At 40.4% G+C, this 18,118-nt stretch overlaps 1 protein-coding gene across 2 annotated transcripts in view; it reads left to right on the top strand.

Annotated features, from left to right (window-relative positions):
- Positions 1-18,118, top strand: part of Kdm3b (lysine demethylase 3B) — a 73,239-nt gene that overhangs the window by 43,805 nt on the left and 11,316 nt on the right. Inside the window, exons 12-22 of one of the 2 annotated variants that reach the window (XM_013071136.3) lie at positions 1,169-1,222; positions 7,065-7,172; positions 8,191-8,318; positions 9,877-10,156; positions 10,848-11,104; positions 13,414-13,680; positions 14,248-14,419; positions 14,845-14,935; positions 15,071-15,201; positions 16,156-16,275; positions 17,879-18,018. In XM_013071136.3, the coding sequence (XP_012926590.2) occupies positions 1,169-1,222; positions 7,065-7,172; positions 8,191-8,318; positions 9,877-10,156; positions 10,848-11,104; positions 13,414-13,680; positions 14,248-14,419; positions 14,845-14,935; positions 15,071-15,201; positions 16,156-16,275; positions 17,879-18,018 (1,748 nt within the window). The remainder of the gene's footprint in view (positions 1-1,168; positions 1,223-7,064; positions 7,173-8,190; positions 8,319-9,876; positions 10,157-10,847; positions 11,105-13,413; positions 13,681-14,247; positions 14,420-14,844; positions 14,936-15,070; positions 15,202-16,155; positions 16,276-17,878; positions 18,019-18,118) is intronic. The other variant, XM_004841814.4, reaches the window with a different exon arrangement.

The raw sequence follows: 18,118 nt of genomic DNA, 5'->3' as shown, positions 1-18,118 counted from the left end.
GGGATTTAGCTCAGTGGTTTCGCCGCCTCCTATGCAAACACAAGGACCCAAGTTCGATCCCCGGCACCAAAAAAAAAAACCAAAACACATTTTATCTACAATAACAAAGTTAAGAATGACAGCCAACTTTTTCAAAAATCCTCTAGGCCAGAAGACCATGGAATGACATCTTAACTGCAGTGCTGAAAACAAACCTATTAACCTCGAATTTGAACCCAGTTTAGAATATCTATCAAAAATAGTGACCCAGGCATTGTGGTGCATGCCTGTAATCCCAACTAATCAGAAGGCTGAGGGAGAAGGATTACAAGTTTGAGACTAGCCTGGGAAATTTACTGAGATGTTGTCTCAAAAAATATATATAAAAAAGGCTTGGGATGTCACTGAGGGGTCACATCAGACCAAGAAAATAGAACTCATCACCAGTGAGTGGATCTGTACTACAATAAAATTAAGAGAATTATTCAGGCAGAAGAAAATGATATGGGAATTTGAATTCACAGAAAGGAATGAAGAACATTTTGTATGGTAAGTATGTGAATAAATGTAAATGATCCCTTTTTCTCATTTTTAATCTTTTTCAGAGATAATTATTTAAAGCAAAATAATGTATTGTGGGACTCATAATATCATTAAAATGTGTAACAACAGGAACACAAAAAAGGGAGAAATAAATGTTCAGTTTTGTAAAAGTCTTATGCTATTCAAGGGGTGATCAAAAATACAGTGAATGTTTAATTTTTTAAAAAATTATTACAGTAAAGGCACATTGCCATTAATCCCCCTCAAAAAAACTCCCCCTCACTTTGAACACTTATCCCATCATTCTTGCCACTTTCTGAAGCAGTTCTGGAAGTCCTTTTTCATGAGTGGGCTTTATGAGGTGTGATTAAAAAAAAATACAGTTAATAGAGCTTTTGCAAATGAGAAGGGGACCAAGAGTTGGAAGGACCAGGGAGGGAGAGGAGGAGGGTTAGGGGCATGGAAAAAAAATTCAGATGTATTATATACATGTACCAACTCCCTACAATAAATGTAATCATTGTGTGCTCCAAACATGTACTAATAAAAAAAAAAAATACAGTAAATGCTGCTGCTGAGTGCCATCCAACAGAAAGGCAGGCTTGTAAAAACATTACAGTGTGTTCTCATCCACCTTATTCTCCAGATCTGGCACCGTGCAACTTCTGGCTCTTCCCCAAAGTCAAAATGACCATGAAAGGTAAACATTTTGAAAAAATTCAGGACATCGAGGCAGCCACTACAGCGCAACTAAAGACACAAAAGGACTTCCAGAACTGCTTCAGAAAGTGGCAAGAATGATGGGATAAGTGTGTTCAAAGCAAGGGAAGTATTTTGAGGGGGATTAATGGCAATGTGTCTTTCAGTGTAATAAATTTCTTTTATTTAAACATTGTGAGCTAGGCGTGGTGGTGCACGCCTGTAATCCCAGCGCTCGGGAGGCTGAGGCAGGAGGATCGCCACAAGTTCGAGACCAGCCTGGGCTACATTGTGAGTTCAAGGCCAGCTTGAATTACAGAGCGAGACTCTGCCTCAAAAAACCCCACACATTGTATTTTTTATCACACCTCATATATAGTGTAATACTTGAAGATAGGCTGTGATAAGTTGAAAAATAATACTGCAAACCCAAGAGCAGCCACTCAAAAATAGAGGTATAGGTAATCCAAAAGTGGAGGCAAAATCAAATCATAAAAAGTATTGAAGAATTTTTTAAAAAATGAAGAATCCGAAAGAAATGGGAAAAATGAATCAAAAAAAAGGAAACATTTCTAGGGGCTGGGGATTTAGCTCAGTGGTTCCAGTGCCTGCCTCGAAACCGCAAGGTCCTGAGTCTGATTCCCAGCACCAAAAAAAAAAAAAAAAAAAAAAAAAAAGAATGTCAAGTACATCTTTGCCTGCCTGGCAAGCTCAAGGGCCTAAGTTCAATCCCCGGTATCAAAAAAAAAAAGGAAACATTTCTAATGTTAACTATAAGAAAACCTACTTTAGGGCCAGGGATTTATCTCAATGGCACCACACCTGCCTCAAGGTCCTGAGTTTGATTGCCAATACCAAAAAGAAAAAAAAAACCTACTTTAAATATAAAGACACAAGTTAAAAGTAAAAAAAGGGGGTGGGGGATTTAGCTCAGTGGTTCTGCCATCTTCCTTGCAAGCACAAGGACCAGAGTTTGATCCCCAAGTACCAAAAAAGTAAAAAAAGAGAAAATTATATACCATGGCTAACACGATTCAAAAGAAGACTGGAAAAACTATATAAATATCAGATAAGTAAATTTTGAGTAAAGAATATTAGTATAGGGTGTGTCATTTCATAATAGAATCAGTTCTTCAACAGGATAGAACAACTCTAAATATTTGTGTACCTAATAACAGTTTTAAAGCATATGAAGCAAAACCAATAGGATTGGGGGCTGGGGATTTAGCTCAGTGGTTTCACCGCCTGCTGCACAAGCGCAAAGACCAGAGTCCGATCCCCAGTACCAAAAAACCCCAAACAAACAAACAAAAAACTAATAGGATTAAAAGGGGACAGAGACATCCACAACTATAATTGGGAGGTTTAAGACCTTATTTCAATATTTATAGAACAAGTAGAGAAAAACAATAAGAATATAGAAGACTTAACACTATCAGTCAACTTGACCTAATTGATATTTATAGAACACTCTGCAGCAACAGTAGAATACACATTTTTTTTTTTTTGAGTGGCCATGGAACATTTATCAAAATAGGTTATATTCTGGGTTGTAAAATAAATCTGTAATTAACATCAGGTGATTAAAATGATAAAGACTGACCTGAAAATAATTAAATTAGAAACCACTAACAGAAAGATAATCTGGAAAATTCCAAGTACATACTTTGAAATTCAGCAACATACTTCTAAATAGCTCATAGGTCAAAGAAGAAATTACAGGAGAAACTAGAAAAAACTAGTGCTGTGTGTGTTTGTTTTTGGCAGTACTGGGGCTCTAACCCAGTACTGGTCTTTGCACTGAGCGACATCTCCAGCATTTATTTTTTTATTTTGAGAAAGGGTCTCACCAAATTGCCCAGAATTGAATTTGAATTTGAAGTTGTCCTGCTTCAGTATCCTGATTAGCTGAGATTATGTGCATGGGCCACCATACCCAGCTAAAAAATGTTTTGAAATCAGTGGATGCAAATAATGTATCAACATTGTATGCAGCCAGCAGAGGGACTGACAGCACTAAACACCTATATTACAAATGAAATACTTCATAGAGCTGTCTGCCTAAAGAAACTAGAAAGTAAGGAAATGTGCCTTTTACCAATGTTAAGGAGAGGTCCTCATATGGGTCATTCAAACATTAAAAGGAAAATAAAATTATGAACATTAGACTGGGTATGGCAAATCTGTAATCCCATGACACGCGAGGCTGAGGCAGGGGGGTTGCTGCAAATTTGAGCCCAGCCTGGGCTCCATGGCAACACCCTGTCTCAAAAAAATAAGAAATTGTAGTTTTAAAAACCTTCCAACTAAGAAAAATTACAGCCCAAATGGTTGTACTGGTAACTTATTTTTTTATATCCTTTTATTGGTACATTTTAGGTGTACAATATAATGACATTCATCATTGGAAATATGCACCTTTACATACTCTCTTGGTTCTTATTTTTTTGTACTGTTAACTTATAGCAAACATTTAAGAAATTACGAATTTTTTTTTTCCAGAAAATAGAGGAAACACCAACTCACTTTATGAAACTAGCATTACAGTAATATCAAAACCAAAGGTAGAATGCCTGTAATCCCAGCTCTCTGGAAGCTGAAGGAGGCTTGTGAGTTCAGGGCCACCCTGGACTACATAGGGAGATCTTATCTCAAAAATTCAAAACAAAACTAGTTATAGACATGACAAGCCAAGAAAACTTAGCTCCTATATCTCTCACGAACATAGATGTAAAAATATTTTGTCAAATTTAAGTCTAGTTAGGTATGGTAATGTACATCTGTAATCCTAACACTTGGGGAGCTGAAGCAGGAGGATCCTGAGTTCAAGGCCAACCTTGAACTACTTATACTTAGCAAGACCATGTCTCAAAAAACAAAAGCAAAAGAGGGAGGAGGAAAGAACCATATGATTATCTGAAGAAATACAGAAAAATATTTGTCTATATACTCAACAAAATAGGTCATGCATTCTCAAACAAGGGTGGAAATTGGTTCTTGCAGGGGAAGATAATCTAAGGTTGAATTACCTGTATTCAGAATGCCTAGAGCTGGGGATTTAGCTCAGTGGTGCCACTGCCTGCCTCCAAAGTGCAAGGTCCCGAGTTCAATCCCTGGTACCAAAATGCCTAGAACCAGAAATATTTCCAGTTTTAGTTTTTGGATTTTGCATTGTTCACTATAGACTTTACAGATTGAGCATCCCTAGTGTGAACTCATATCCAAAACACTCCGGAGGTGTAGCTCATCAGTACTCACCTGTATACACAAAACTGAGTTTGATCCCTAGCACGACCCAAAAAAAGACAATAACAAAACTAGAAATTTGAAATTTTTTGAGCACACAAAAAGTTGCAGATTTTCAGATCGGGCCTGTTCAACCTATACCACAGTTTATGCCCATCCAGAGGGCCACAGGATATAAACATATAGTATCTATGGTATTAAAATTTCCTTGAATGGGAGGGTAATTACCAGAAAAGGCCTAAAAAATGTTCTTTGTAGGGGTGATGAAGAAATAGTCTGAAAAAACACTAAAGAAGGTGTGTGTGTGTGTGTCTGTGTGTGTATGGCATATATAATATGAAAGACTGAGTCATTTTCCATAAAATGAACAAAGCTAGGATATTCGCTTTTCTAACCTCTAGTGCTGGAGTTATGAATAGAAAGAAATAAGTAGTGCTGCCACTTGCAATCCCCGGTACCAAAAAAAAAAAAAAGCTAAAATAGAAATAAAAGATACAAGGTTGAGCCAGGTGTGGTGACACTCATCTGTAATACCAGCTCTTGGGGAGGCTGAGGCAAGAAGATTTCAAATTTGAGCCCAGCATGGGCAACATAACAACTTAGTGAGACCCTGTCTCAAGAAATAAAACAGGGCTAGGGATGTAGCTCATTGTGAAGGTCCTGGGTTCAATCCCTAGTACACCCCCCCCCCAAAAAAACCCATAAAATTGGAAAAGAAGTAAAATGTTTTTTACTTTCAGATGACAAGATTATATTTAAAAATCCTAGTATGTGTACAAAAAAGTAGCAAGATGGCAGAACAAAAAGTAGACCTATAAAAATCTATTGTATTTCCTTTTATAGTGGGAAATAACAATTAAAAATTGAGAATTTAAATCAGTGTCATTTACAGCAACATCAAAATAATATGAAGTGGAATTGGGGATGTGGCTCAGTGGTAGAATGCTTGCCTGAGCTGTTTAATCCACAAAAAAAGTGCTTAAGGATAAATTTAGCAAATATAGCCACGTGTGGTGGAGCACTCCTATAATCCCAGGACTTGGGAGGCTGCGGCAGGAGGATTGCCGTGAGTTCAAGGCCAACCTGAACTACAAAGCAAGACTGTGGCTCAAAAAAAGAAAAATAAATAAAGACCTCTCACAACACAAGAACAAGAAGACAACCAAGTTTTAAAATGGGCACAAACCAAAAATAAGGCTGGTTATGGTTGCGCACACCTGTAATCCTAGCACTTGGGAAGCTGAATCAGGTAGGAGTGCTGTGAGTTTGTGGCCAGCCTGGGCTATCTAGAGAGACCCTGTCTCAAGAAATAAATAAATTTTAAAAGTGGGCAAAAGATTTAAACAGTATAGATAAGTATATAGAAAATATTATCCATTAAAGAAATGCAAATGAAGGGCCAGGGATTTAGCTCAGTGGTTCTGCTGCCTGCCTCCCAAGCACAAGGACCCAAGTTCAATCCCCAGTACCAAAAAAAAAAAAAAAAAAAGAAATGCAAATGAAAAGCATAATAAAGCATTTCCACTAAAATGGCAAAGATTTTTAAAGCTGACAGTACTGTGTTAGTATGTGGAAGAATGGCTCTCTTAAACATTGCCTGTAGGAATGCAGATTGCTTCCATCTCTTCAGAAAAGAATATGGCTCTTAAAGAGTTAAAAAGTTAAAACTATAGGGCCAGGGATTTAGCTCAGTGGCATTGTGCCTGCCTCGCAAGCACAAGATCCAAAGTTAGATCCCCAGTACAAGAAAACTGTAAGTGTGTTTTGCCTCCTAGGTTATTTATAAAAGAAATGAAAACATCTACACAAAAACTTGTACATGAATATTCTGGCTTTATTCATAATAGTGAAAAATTAGAACCAGGTACCTGCCAGCTAGTGCACAGGTAACACTGGGATATCTATACCATGGAATACTACTCAGCTATAAAAATGAATTAATTTACTGGTACTGCAACAGTTCATCTATATGGATCTCAAAAGCATTTATGTTGACTAAAAGAAAGCTAACACAAATTATTACACCTTGTATGCTTCCTGGTTTGTTTGGTGGTTTGTTTTTTCTGAAACAGGGTCTTACTGTCTAGTCCAGGCTGTCATGGAACTAGGAACTCATCACCTAGCTCAGGCTGGCCTCAAACTCACAATCCTTCTGCTTCGGCCTCCCCACTGCTGGGAGTACAGGCACGTGCCATTGTGGCCAGCTGTATGTTTCTATTTCTATGAAATTCTAATTAGTATTAGAAATTCCAATTTAGTACTAGAAAATTGATCAGCGGTGGCCAGGATTGAAGGAAAGGTGTTAACTACCAAGCTCAATGGAACTTCTGGAGACAGGATGGAAGTGTTCTGTATCATGATTGTGGTAGTGTTTGTACAGCTGAATACATTTATTGAAACTCATTGAAATACACACTTGGAATTGTTAGTTCATTGTCCGGAAATTACACCAGAGTAAAGCCTATGTTTTAAAAGTTAGCTCTTACCAATTCTTTGGCCATGAGAAAATTGGTTTGGGGGTTCTCAAACTTCAGTCACCGAGAAGGATGCATCTTGTGATCCTAATGAGTAAGTGAAATCATTCCTTTGTGTTTCAGAGACAGAGGAGATGGGTGATGAAGAGGTTTTCTCTTGGTTGAAGTGTGCAAAGGGGCAGTCCCACGAACCAGAGAATCTCATGCCCACACAGATCATCCCTGGCACAGGTGAGGAAATGCCTTTTGTGAATTTATTGGAAAAAGTTGGGGATTTTTTGTTTGTTTTGTTTTTTTGTTTTTGAGACAGGGTCTTTATAATTCAGGCCAGCCATAAACTCACTATGAAGCCCAGGCTGGCCTTGAACTCTCGGGGATTCTCCTGCTTCAGCCTCCCAAATGCTGGGATCACAGGCATGTACCACCTTGCCTTTGGAAAAAGTTTTTTTTTTTTTTTTTGAAAAAGTATTTTTAATGGAGATATTCATATTCCATAAAATGTGGTAAAATGGCTTATCTTCATATTTTTATTTTTTTTTTAAATTAAGCCTGCAGTATTTCTCAGAATTTGGATCTCTGAGAATATGGTGAGAGTGCATATAGCTACTCCACATTCTGCTCCCCCTTTCTGGTGATAGGAGCTCATCTCATTTCCATATATCATTTCACACTGCGATGATTGGCAGGACCAGAGTGAAAAAGCCAATCCTCAGGCTTCCAAAAAGATCTCTGGTTTATATTTATAAAAATCTAGCTGAAAGCTGAGTGTAGTGGCACACACCTATAATCCTGGCATTGTGGGAGGCTGAGGCAGGAGGATCACCCGAGAGTTCAAGGCCAGCCTGAGTGAGACCCTGTCTCAAAAAGTAAGAAAAAGGGCTGGGGATTTAGTTCAGTGGTTTTGCCACCTGCTGCGCAAGCCCAAGGACCCGAGTTCAATCCCCAGTACCAAAAAAATAAATAAATAAATAAGAAAAAGACCCAAGTTGGATCCCCAGTACCAAAAAAGGGGGGGATGGGGCCAGGGATTTAGCTCAGTGGGACCGTGCCTGCCTCGCAAGCACAAGGTCCTGAGTTCAATCCCTGGTAGCAAAAACAAACAAAAACAAAACCAAAAGAAAAGAGAATACAAGCAATTCCTATATGGAAATGTGGTAAGGATTGATGGGAACAATATAAAGTAGGTCCATGGACCAAAACATGGCACATACAAATGTTCTGATATTAATTATTGTTGTCCTTTTTTCAGCTCTTTACAATATTGGAGACATGGTACATGCTGCCAGGGGCAAATGGGGCATTAAAGCAAACTGTCCTTGTATTAGTCGACAGAACAAATCTGTATTGAGACCTGCTGTCACCAACGGGATGTCCCAGGTAAAGTGGTGTATGTGAGTGTAACTGGGTGAAGCTTCAATTCTTAATGCCAGAAAATGCCCCATTTTCAATTTGGTTGTGTCAGGCTTCTGTAGGATTCCTGGGGAATTAGGGAATGAGGAGGCCTTCTAAAGAGAGCCCAGAAAAATTTACTTAAGGGATTTAGTTCCCTCTCACTGGTGTAGTTTCTCTTCATTAGTCTTTAAAACAATTCAGGCTTGAGTGATGAATAATATGGAGACTTTTTGTGTATCTTGCCAAGATGTTGAGATCTTTGCATGGATAAAGAGTATAGAAAAAGTTACCAGGAATACTGTTAGTTCTAGACAGGGATAGTGATTTTGTCATTGCTCTGTCAGAACCAGAGTTCATTCTGGTTTGATGCTACTTTGAACATGCAGGATTTTTTTTTTTTTAAACAGGGTCTTACTATGTACTTCAGGCTGGCCTTGAACTCACTATGTAGTTCAGGTTGGTCTCCAACTCATGACAATCCTCCTGTCTCAGCCTCTTGAGTGCTGGGATTACAGATGGATGTGCTTTTTAAAGAATCCACAACTAGGGCTGGGGATTTAGCTCAGTGGTTTCGCTGCCTGCTGCGCAAGCGCAAGGACCCGAGTTGGATCCCCAGTACCAAAAAAAAAAAAAAGAATCCACAACTATATCAAGTATAATAGCATATACCTGTAATCCTGGCTATGCAGGAGGCTGAAGCAAAAGGATTTCAAGGTTTTGGGGGGATTTTTTTTTGAGGTATTGAGGATCGAACTCAAGACCTTGTACTTGCAAGGCAGGTGCGGCTCCGCTGAGCTAAATCCTCAGCCCTAGGATTTCAAGTTTTAATCCGATCTGGGTAACTTAATGAGATCCTGTCACAAAATAAAAAAGGACTGGGGATGTAGCTCAGCAGAAGTCCCTGGATTCAATCCTCAGTAGCAACCCCCACAAAAAAAGCCCACAACATAGTGCATACTGCCTACTTTTTTTGAAACCAAGGAGGGGTTGGGGGGTGGGGTCTTGCTATGTAGTTCAGGCTCGCCTTGACCTTATACTGTGTAGCCCAGGTTGGCTTCGAACTCACTGAAGTCTTCCTGCCTCAGCCTCCCGAGTGCTGGGATTATAGGTGTGCATACCATGCCCAGCTACTGTTTACATTTTCAATGATAAAAGCCACAGGAGTTAATGTTGAGGGATTCAGTGATGTATTTTCAGAGAGTTGACATACTAGAGCAAATAATTTGGAAAGCTCAGGAATGTGATAGAGTAATAAACATCAGTTGAGCATTTATGTGTGCTAGAACTCTGATAAACTGCATAATCAGTCTCATTAAATCCCCAGAATAGCTTTGTGACATTGAGTTTTAATCACCAGTTTGCCATTGCAGAAATGATCTCCAGCATGTAAAATCTTTATTTTAGATTATAAACTTCAAGTCTTGTTCACTGTGTTTTCCACAGAACCTAGCATAGTTTGCAACATCTTGTAGAACTCAGTTAAGTATACAGTATGTTGAATTAGCCATGCTTCTAAACAGCACTCTGACCTTCTGTGCTTTAGCTTCCTAGCATAAACCCTAGTGCCTCTTCTGGAAACGAAACTACCTTCTCAGGTGGAGGAGGAACTGCAGCAGGAACAATACCAGAGCCCAACCATGTTCCTAAAGGCGATGGCACTGATATCAGACCTGAAGAGCCCCTGAAAGCTGACGGTTCAGTGTCCAATAGCAATAGTGAGCTAAAAGCCATCAGGCCTCCGTGCCCCGACACGGCGCCTCCCTCCTCTGCCCTGCATTGGTTGGCAGATTTAGCAACTCAGAAGGCGAAAGAAGAAACAAAAGGTGAGATGACCACCAGCCTCTGTCATGCCTGTGGAAGAAGCCCGTGGGTTGTTCTGGGATTCTTCAAACTCAAACATTGCCATCTACATTTATGAAGCATGTCACTTGCTTTCTCTGGCTGATCACATAAAATAAGTGAATCTCTTTCAGTGTCTTTCTAGAAATGGAGCTTTTTAAAAAACGGATATTCCTGGGCCCTTCCCCAGACCTCCTGAGTCAGAATTGATGGAGTGTTTAAGGAGCTTCCCAGGTGGTTCTATTCTGCATCCAGGGTTCAGACCTAAACTTAGGGAAGTAGCTTTCAGTGGACACAAGAGCCACCTGAGAATTGTTTAAAATCCAGATACCTTCACCTCACCCAGAACCATTTAATCAAAATCTCTTGGGGTAAGACCAGCAATCTCCATTTTTAACAAGCACTCCAGCTGATTCCAGGACAAATGTTCTGGAGATCCACTTGAAGAATAGTCTTAGAGAACGAGAAAGATGAAAGGCGGATGGGATTTGCAATCCAAATCTGAAAAAGAAAGGAAGTTTCCCCTTGCTCCTGAGACCTTCCATACTCATAGCTTGTCAGGCGTGGCTCCGACAAAACAGACAGTTGGGGGGCACTCGGCTAATTTTTAGGAGTCACTTGTCTGCTGGGTATTCCTTCCTGTGCCTAATGCTATTCCCGGTTATGTTCTTACAGAAGCAGGGTCCCTGAGGTCGGTGCTCAATAAAGAGTCTCATTCACCCTTTGGGCTGGACTCGTTCAACTCCACTGCAAAGGTCTCTCCGTTGACTCCAAAGCTTTTTAACAGTCTGTTACTGGGTCCCACTGCCTCCAACAACAAAACCGAAGGCTCTAGCCTTCGAGACCTCCTTCACTCCGGGCCCGGGAAGCTTCCTCAAACCCCCCTGGACACAGGCATACCCTTCCCCCCGGTCTTCTCTACATCCTCAGCAGTAAGTGTCCTCACTACAACTCTAGCCTTTCCTGCTTTTCCATGAAAGAACTCTCAGAGATCTGATAATTGGGTTAGAGGGTCCGTGGGTGATTTGTGTTCTCTGCCTTGTCAAGCTGACAAGATCTCTCTTTACATTAAGTTTTGGGAATGTTTGAGATCCATTTACATAGGGAACCTTTTTATCATGTTAGGAAGTCAATAAAAATTAAGACATTGAGATTTTTTCATGCATCAGTAGAAAAGTTATTAATTACAATGATCCACTTGATTTTCTTGTAGATGTGAAACTTTGTTTTACTTAGGCAGCGTATTCATAATGTACTCTCTTAGATATCTGATAGACATCTGAGACCTGGAATACATCTAAAACTGAACTCCTGATCTTCTGTCTATATGCTTGCTCCTCCTAGTTCTCTCTTATTCAGTGGTATCTCCATCCTTCCAATTGCTCATTCCAAAAATCTTGGAATTATTTCTCATCAGTTGTACCTCTTCTTCTCTTATCTGAATGAACATCCTCTCTTAATTACTGCTTAAATTTTTGCAGTAAATTCTTTACTGGTTCGCTTTTTCTGCCCTTTCCAGTCTATTTTCAACACAACAGCTAGCATACTCCTTTTAGAATGTAAGTCAGATCATGTCACCTCTGCCTAAAATCCTTCAAGGACTACCTATTTCTCGCATAAGCTAAGCAAAGTCCTTGCAGTGGACTGCAAGGCACTGGACCTGTCTGTTCCTCTTCACCTCCCCAACCTTGCCCCCTGCCTTGTTCACTTGCTCCGGCCATACCCACTACTTGGTATCCTCGAACGTGGCCAGGTGTGCTTCCTGTGCAGGCCCTTTGCATTTACTATTTCTTCTGCCTAGAATTTCCTTCCTATATAACCACATGCTTGTTTCGGCAATAGCTTCCTTTCTTTGCTCCTGAAATGTCACCCTTGCCAGCCTTTCTTTATATATCACTCTTTTTAAAAGTCCACCATACTTCCAGCCTGAACACATAAATGTTTCCCTGCTTCTTTTTTTTAATAGCATTTACTACCATCTGACATACTGTTTTATTTGTTGTCTATTTTTTGCCTTTCCTAAAGGCATTTTTGACTGTTTTATTCACAAGTACTGTATAGCTCTAGTGCCATGGTGTTTGATCCATAATCATATTTAGTAAGTATTAATGAATGAACTAATATGCAAGGTAAAAAATTTAAAGAATATGAAAGGAGGGTATATAGTGAAAAGCTCCTACCTACCCTTATCTCCCGGGCACCCATTTTCCTTTCCTGGAGTTCACCATTGTTTCTTGAATGTCATTTTAGAGATATTTTCATATGCATATAGTTTTCCCCCTTCTTTACACAAATGTTCTAAGTTTTTCTGTGTTTCAGTTTATAGGTCTGGCAGATCATTCTAAACAAGTACTTAAATATTTTTCTCATTCTATTTTATGATTAAGGGCTGAAATTTGATGAACTGCAAGTGGTAGAGCCTATACAATTTGGATTATTTCTTGAATCGGTAAAAAAACGAAGGACAAAACAGTTATTTATACTTGCTTCCTCCCGCAGTCCTTTTGTTTTAACTTTTCTAGGATGTTATATGGTTACATCCTTTTTATAGACATAGCAAATAGCTTGAGGCACAAAATTACCAAGTTTACAAAAGCCTCCCCTCCTTCCATCCTACAACTTTAGGAATGTCACTTTCATCTCTGGGACAGAGCTTTCCCATCTGCTGAAACAGATGAGAGATGCTCAATGGGATGATAGTGAGGGAAGAAGTGGAGAGCAATCCACCACTGTCAGTGTGTACAGCTCCTTTTGAGTACCCTGGTAACACCCTGTTGTTGGGGTAGACCCTCCCTGGTGGAAACCACTGCCTTGACAAGTCTCTTCCATAACTTAAATACTGTATCTGTTGGACATGCTGACCAGAAAAAATTTAGAACCCCCAAACTAAATGATTTTTTTCAAGCAGTTATAATATTTTGTGAGCTCTGCAGTCTATATGCATATACTTAGCACAGAGCTAAGTGCCAGAGATATTCCCTAGGTCTCAAGTCTCTTTGTTGAGGCAGAGAAATCTTTTCTTTCATAAATGAAAGGCAAAATATGAAAGGTAGAAGAATTTCAGATAATAAAAAGATACTGACTTTTTATACCCCTCCAATTACCGAAGACATTTTTAATAACTTACTGGAATTTAATCAGCTTTCAGAACTCTTTGTGAATACAGCTGTGAGGCAGGGTTTTGAATGCTTTTCTCCTGATACCTCAAGTCAAGCTTACTTGGCGGCTTTGTGTCTGGCAGGGAGTGAAGAGCAAGGCCAGCCTACCCAATTTTCTTGACCACATCATTGCTTCTGTGGTGGAAAATAAGAAAACCTCAGATGCTTCAAAGAGGACCTGCAACTTGACTGATACCCAAAAGGAAGTGAAGGAGATGGTGATGGGGTTAAATGTGCTAGACCCCCACACCTCTCACTCCTGGCTGTGTGATGGGAGGCTTCTGTGTCTCCATGATCCCAGCAACAAGAACAATTGGAAGATCTTTCGAGAGTGTTGGAAGCAAGGCCAGGTAAGCCAAGAATAAGTAGTTCCCAGGACTAGCTGTCCCCTTGCTTGCCAAAGCTACCAAGATATTTCCAGGGTCTCTCCAAGATCTTTTGCCAGGGAAATTTAGATATAGTAAGTTGGTTGTGGATATCCCTGCTACTTCAGATTGTCTTGAATTTTTAAAACCAAGATTTCTAAAACTGCATTGTGCATCCTTTTACCTCAGAGCTATGTAGCTCTATTCTTAAAAGGGCAGTTAAAATTTCTGTTAGGTGTGGTGTGGTGTTTTGTTTTGTTTTGAGACAGGGTCTCACTATGTACTTCAGTCTGGCCATGGACTCACTATGTAGCCCAAGCTGGCCTCAAACTCAAAATGATCCTCCTGCCTCAGCCTCCCAAGTGCTGGGATTACAGGCATGGGTCATCACACTTGGCTCTCCATGACTTTTATATGTTGAAATCCATAGATTATAAAACTGGAAAGGAACATTAGATTTTCTTGAAGAGCCCTCCCCAGGAAACATCCCTAAGCCCTAGAGCTAACGGTATTTCCTAGATAGCTCTGATTTGGATGTGTTTGTATCCACAGCCAGTACTGGTTTCAGGGGTGCATAAAAAACTCAAGTCTGAACTCTGGAAACCTGAAGCCTTTAGCCAGGAATTTGGAGACCAAGATGTGGACTTGGTGAACTGCAGAAACTGTGCTATAATTTCTGATGTGAAAGTTCGGGATTTCTGGGATGGCTTTGAAATCATATGCAGTAAGTAGCCTGAATATCTAGTTGAGTAACAGCAGATTAGGAAGTAGATATCTGTATACCCAGCCCTGCTCCCTGAGAGAACAAACTATATTTTCTTGGCGGGAGGAAGGTTATGCCTAGTGGTGAGCCTGTATTTTGCATGGCAGTCTTGCAGATTGCCATCTTGCAGAGCAGCCTTAGGCTTGAGCATGTTGATCATGGGGTATGTTTAGCACTTTCACTCTGAGGGAAGTAAGTAGTGTCCCGTGAGGTGAAGAAATATGTTATGTTCTACAGTAGTGGGTGAGGAAAACAAAGTCTACCTAACCTAATCCATTATGAGGGTTACAGTCTGAAATAAGAGGTTTTGACTCCTAAACCTCTCGTCGGTGGAATATTGGGCAGCACCCAGGCCAGCAGATATTTGTGAGAGTGCTCTCTTCCAGAACGACTAAGGTCAGAAGATGGACAGCCCATGGTGCTCAAACTCAAGGACTGGCCTCCTGGGGAAGATTTTCGGGACATGATGCCCACAAGGTTAGTGACCTCCAGTGATGCCATCTTCAGAGACTTGTCCCGGCTGAAGCGTCACAGAGTATCAGAGAAGTAAACTTGGCCTCTTTGCGTTCTTCCTCTGTAACAAGCTAAGCCGTCTTTCTTGCCATTTTACAGATTTGAAGACCTGATGGAGAACCTTCCTCTGCCAGAATATACCAAACGAGATGGCAGGCTCAATCTGGCCTCTAGACTACCCAGCTACTTTGTAAGGCCTGATCTTGGCCCCAAGATGTACAACGCCTACGGTATGAGGGAGAGGCAGAATTGCCCCTTTGGTAGACCGTTGTTCTCATTTCACTCACAGAGCAAGATCTGTGAGTTATATGGAGAGACAGATGAAACAGATTGAGGACTGTGAGTGGTTCTGGATAGGTTAATATTTTCCAGGCCTGTTTGGAATATGTTTGCTTTTGTCATACTAATTTGTGTAATGTCCACAAGGTCCCTGTCCACAAGATTTGTGTCTCTAGGAGTTAGACACTTCTCTCAAAAATGGTACTCAAACTCTTAGTTTTAAAAGACATGATTTAAAAAACTGAAAAGGGCTGGGAATTTAGCTTAGTGGTGCCGGCGCCTGCCTTGCAAACTCAAGGTCCCAAGTTTGATCCCTGGTACCAAAAACAAAACATAGCAAAAAACAGTGAAGAAGGCTGGATGCCATGCTACCTAGACAGTGCTTGGTAAAGTACAGAAGTGTCTCATCTAAGTTACTGTGAAAGTTGAGTTTTAATTTCAATGTCCTTACTGTCTTACTTGGCTTATTAAGAAGGGACCATCTTTGTGGAGTAGATTGGTTCCATGGCTAAAGCTAAATGATAGTGTTACCCAAGGTAGAAATCAAAGAGTAAGAGAAAAGAATTTCTCTCTCTTTTATAGTGGTACTGGGTTTTGAACCCGGGACCCCACATATGCTAGGCAAGCTCTCAGCCACTGAGCCACACCCCTAGCTCCTTTTTCTTTTTTTTTCTTTTTTTTTTGTACTGGGGATTGAACTCGGGCCCTTGTGCTTGCGCAGCAGGCGATGAAACCACTGAGCTAAATCCCTGGCCCTAGCTCCTTTTTCTTGATAAACAGACATACTTCACACTAGCAGTTGTACTCATCTAAAGTACATCCTTGAGCATATTTTCAGTTGCACAGTCTATGTGGATTCTTTAGAATATGGCCCTTTACCTTGCTTATTTTCCTTTTACCTTTAGGCTTGATAACTGCAGAAGATAGAAGAGTTGGTACAACAAATCTTCACTTAGATGTGTCTGATGCCGTTAATGTGATGGTGTATGTTGGGATCCCCATCGGGGAGGGTGCTCATGATGAAGGTAGGATTTCTAGAAAAATTGCTTCAGATGGTAAGGCTTACCCTCCAGGTAGCATTGAGTGTTTTCCTCCTCAGTCAGAGTCAGTGGCTTTTTCTTACTAAGTTTCTACCAGGCCTGATGTGTAGTAAGTACCCAGGGGATGTTGCTACACAAAGAGCAGTTCTAGAAGAGAAGAGTGCTAGATTGTGTCTTTGACCAGAGCTTTTCTCTTTCTGGGAATGGTGTCCTTTTCCTCTGAGTGTGTAGCTTCACAAAGAGAAATGAAGAAGAAAGGGCAAGCTCAACTGTTTAGACTATGAGCCAGATCAGATGTGGAATGAGATGTTAAAGCCAGGTCACCTGCACAAAAATGAAGCATAAAAGTGATGTTTTACTGCCACCTCTTTTTTTTTTTTTTTTTTTTTTTTTTTTAATTGAGGCAAGGTCTCACTGTGTATTTAGGCTGGTCTTGAACTTACTGTGTAGCCCAGGTTGGCCTTGAACTCACAGCAATCCTCCTGCCTCAGCCTCGCAACTACTAGGATTACAGGTGTGCACCACCATGCCCAGCAGCTGCCACCTCTTATGCTGTCTAGATGTTTATCTCACCAGCAATAACAATACTGTGGTCCCCATTGTATTAATGGCCAGTTGCACAGGATGCCTTCAAAAGCAGCTTAGATCTGACTGTTAAAATTAGTGTGTGGGACTGGGGATTTAGCTCAGTGGTTCCAGCGCCTGCCTTGCAAGTGCAAGGTCCTGAGTTCGATCCCTGGTACAAAAAAAAATTAGTGTGTGGTTTATTATGGAGGTTTCAGAGAAAGGAGAAAAACAAAATTAGAAAGCAACTTAAAATTTCAAAGTTCAGGAATAATTAGTATTTACCTTGATATATATATGTATGTATTTTTTTTTACCTTGCTATATTTTTCATTTGCTTATGGTGTTGCATATCTACAAACCCTTGCATTAAGTTGTCCCTTAGGGTATTGTACTTGATCAACACTAGAAGCCAACCCTCTTAACTTGGCAGAGAAGCTTTTCCCTTTGTGAGCTCGAATTCACAGAATCCTAGAGGTTGAAAAGGTCTTGAGGAAGTGCATAGACACCATCTACTTATAATAGGAAATAGCCTGTAAGTTAAACATAAAGAGATGGCTACACAATTTGAGCAAAACATGTGTCTTAACAAAACTGTACCTCTGAAAAGGCTGGACCTCTAAAAAGGCTGGGTCTCTATAGTATTAAGTAAAGGAAGTTTAGTGTTGTTTTTCCTGTGTGTGTGGAACTGAAACCAGTATGAGTTTTTCTTGGTTTTGGTTTGGGATTTTTTGGTTTGGTTTGTTGGTTTTTGTGAGACAGCGTCTCATTATGTAGTTCAGACTGACCTTGAACTCACTGTGTAGTCCAGGCTGGCCGCAAATTTATGATCCTCCTGCCTCAGCTTCCTGAATGCTGGAATTACAGGTGTGCACCACCACGCCCAGCCCTCTAATATGAGTTTTGATTCTATGTTACAGAATTTGAGAAAGATAAGAGACCAAACTTGTTTGAATTAGACATTATGCTTCACTCCAAGGTATTAAAATGACCAGTTGCACTGAAATTGTTTTGCTCTTTCCAGAAGTACTCAAGACAATTGATGAGGGAGATGCTGATGAGGTAACAAAGCAGAGAATTCATGATGGAAATGAGAAACCAGGTGCTTTATGGCATATCTATGCTGCCAAGGATGCAGAAAAGATCCGAGAGCTGCTTCGAAAGGTATGCCTCTGGGTGGCCTATGCTCAGCTCCCAGGTTAGGGGACTGGAAGCTGAGCCAGCATGTCCAGGGTTTGTCATGGGGGGTAGTAAAGACCTGTTA

Source organism: Heterocephalus glaber, unplaced genomic scaffold (assembly GCF_053883595.1).
Source record: "Heterocephalus glaber isolate CG9 unplaced genomic scaffold, H.glaber_assembly_v1.0 deba00001465, whole genome shotgun sequence".
NCBI classification, from domain to species: domain Eukaryota; kingdom Metazoa; phylum Chordata; class Mammalia; order Rodentia; family Bathyergidae; genus Heterocephalus; species Heterocephalus glaber.
The sequence above is the reverse complement of the archived record's forward strand: the minus strand, read 5'-3'. Positions and strand labels throughout refer to the sequence as shown.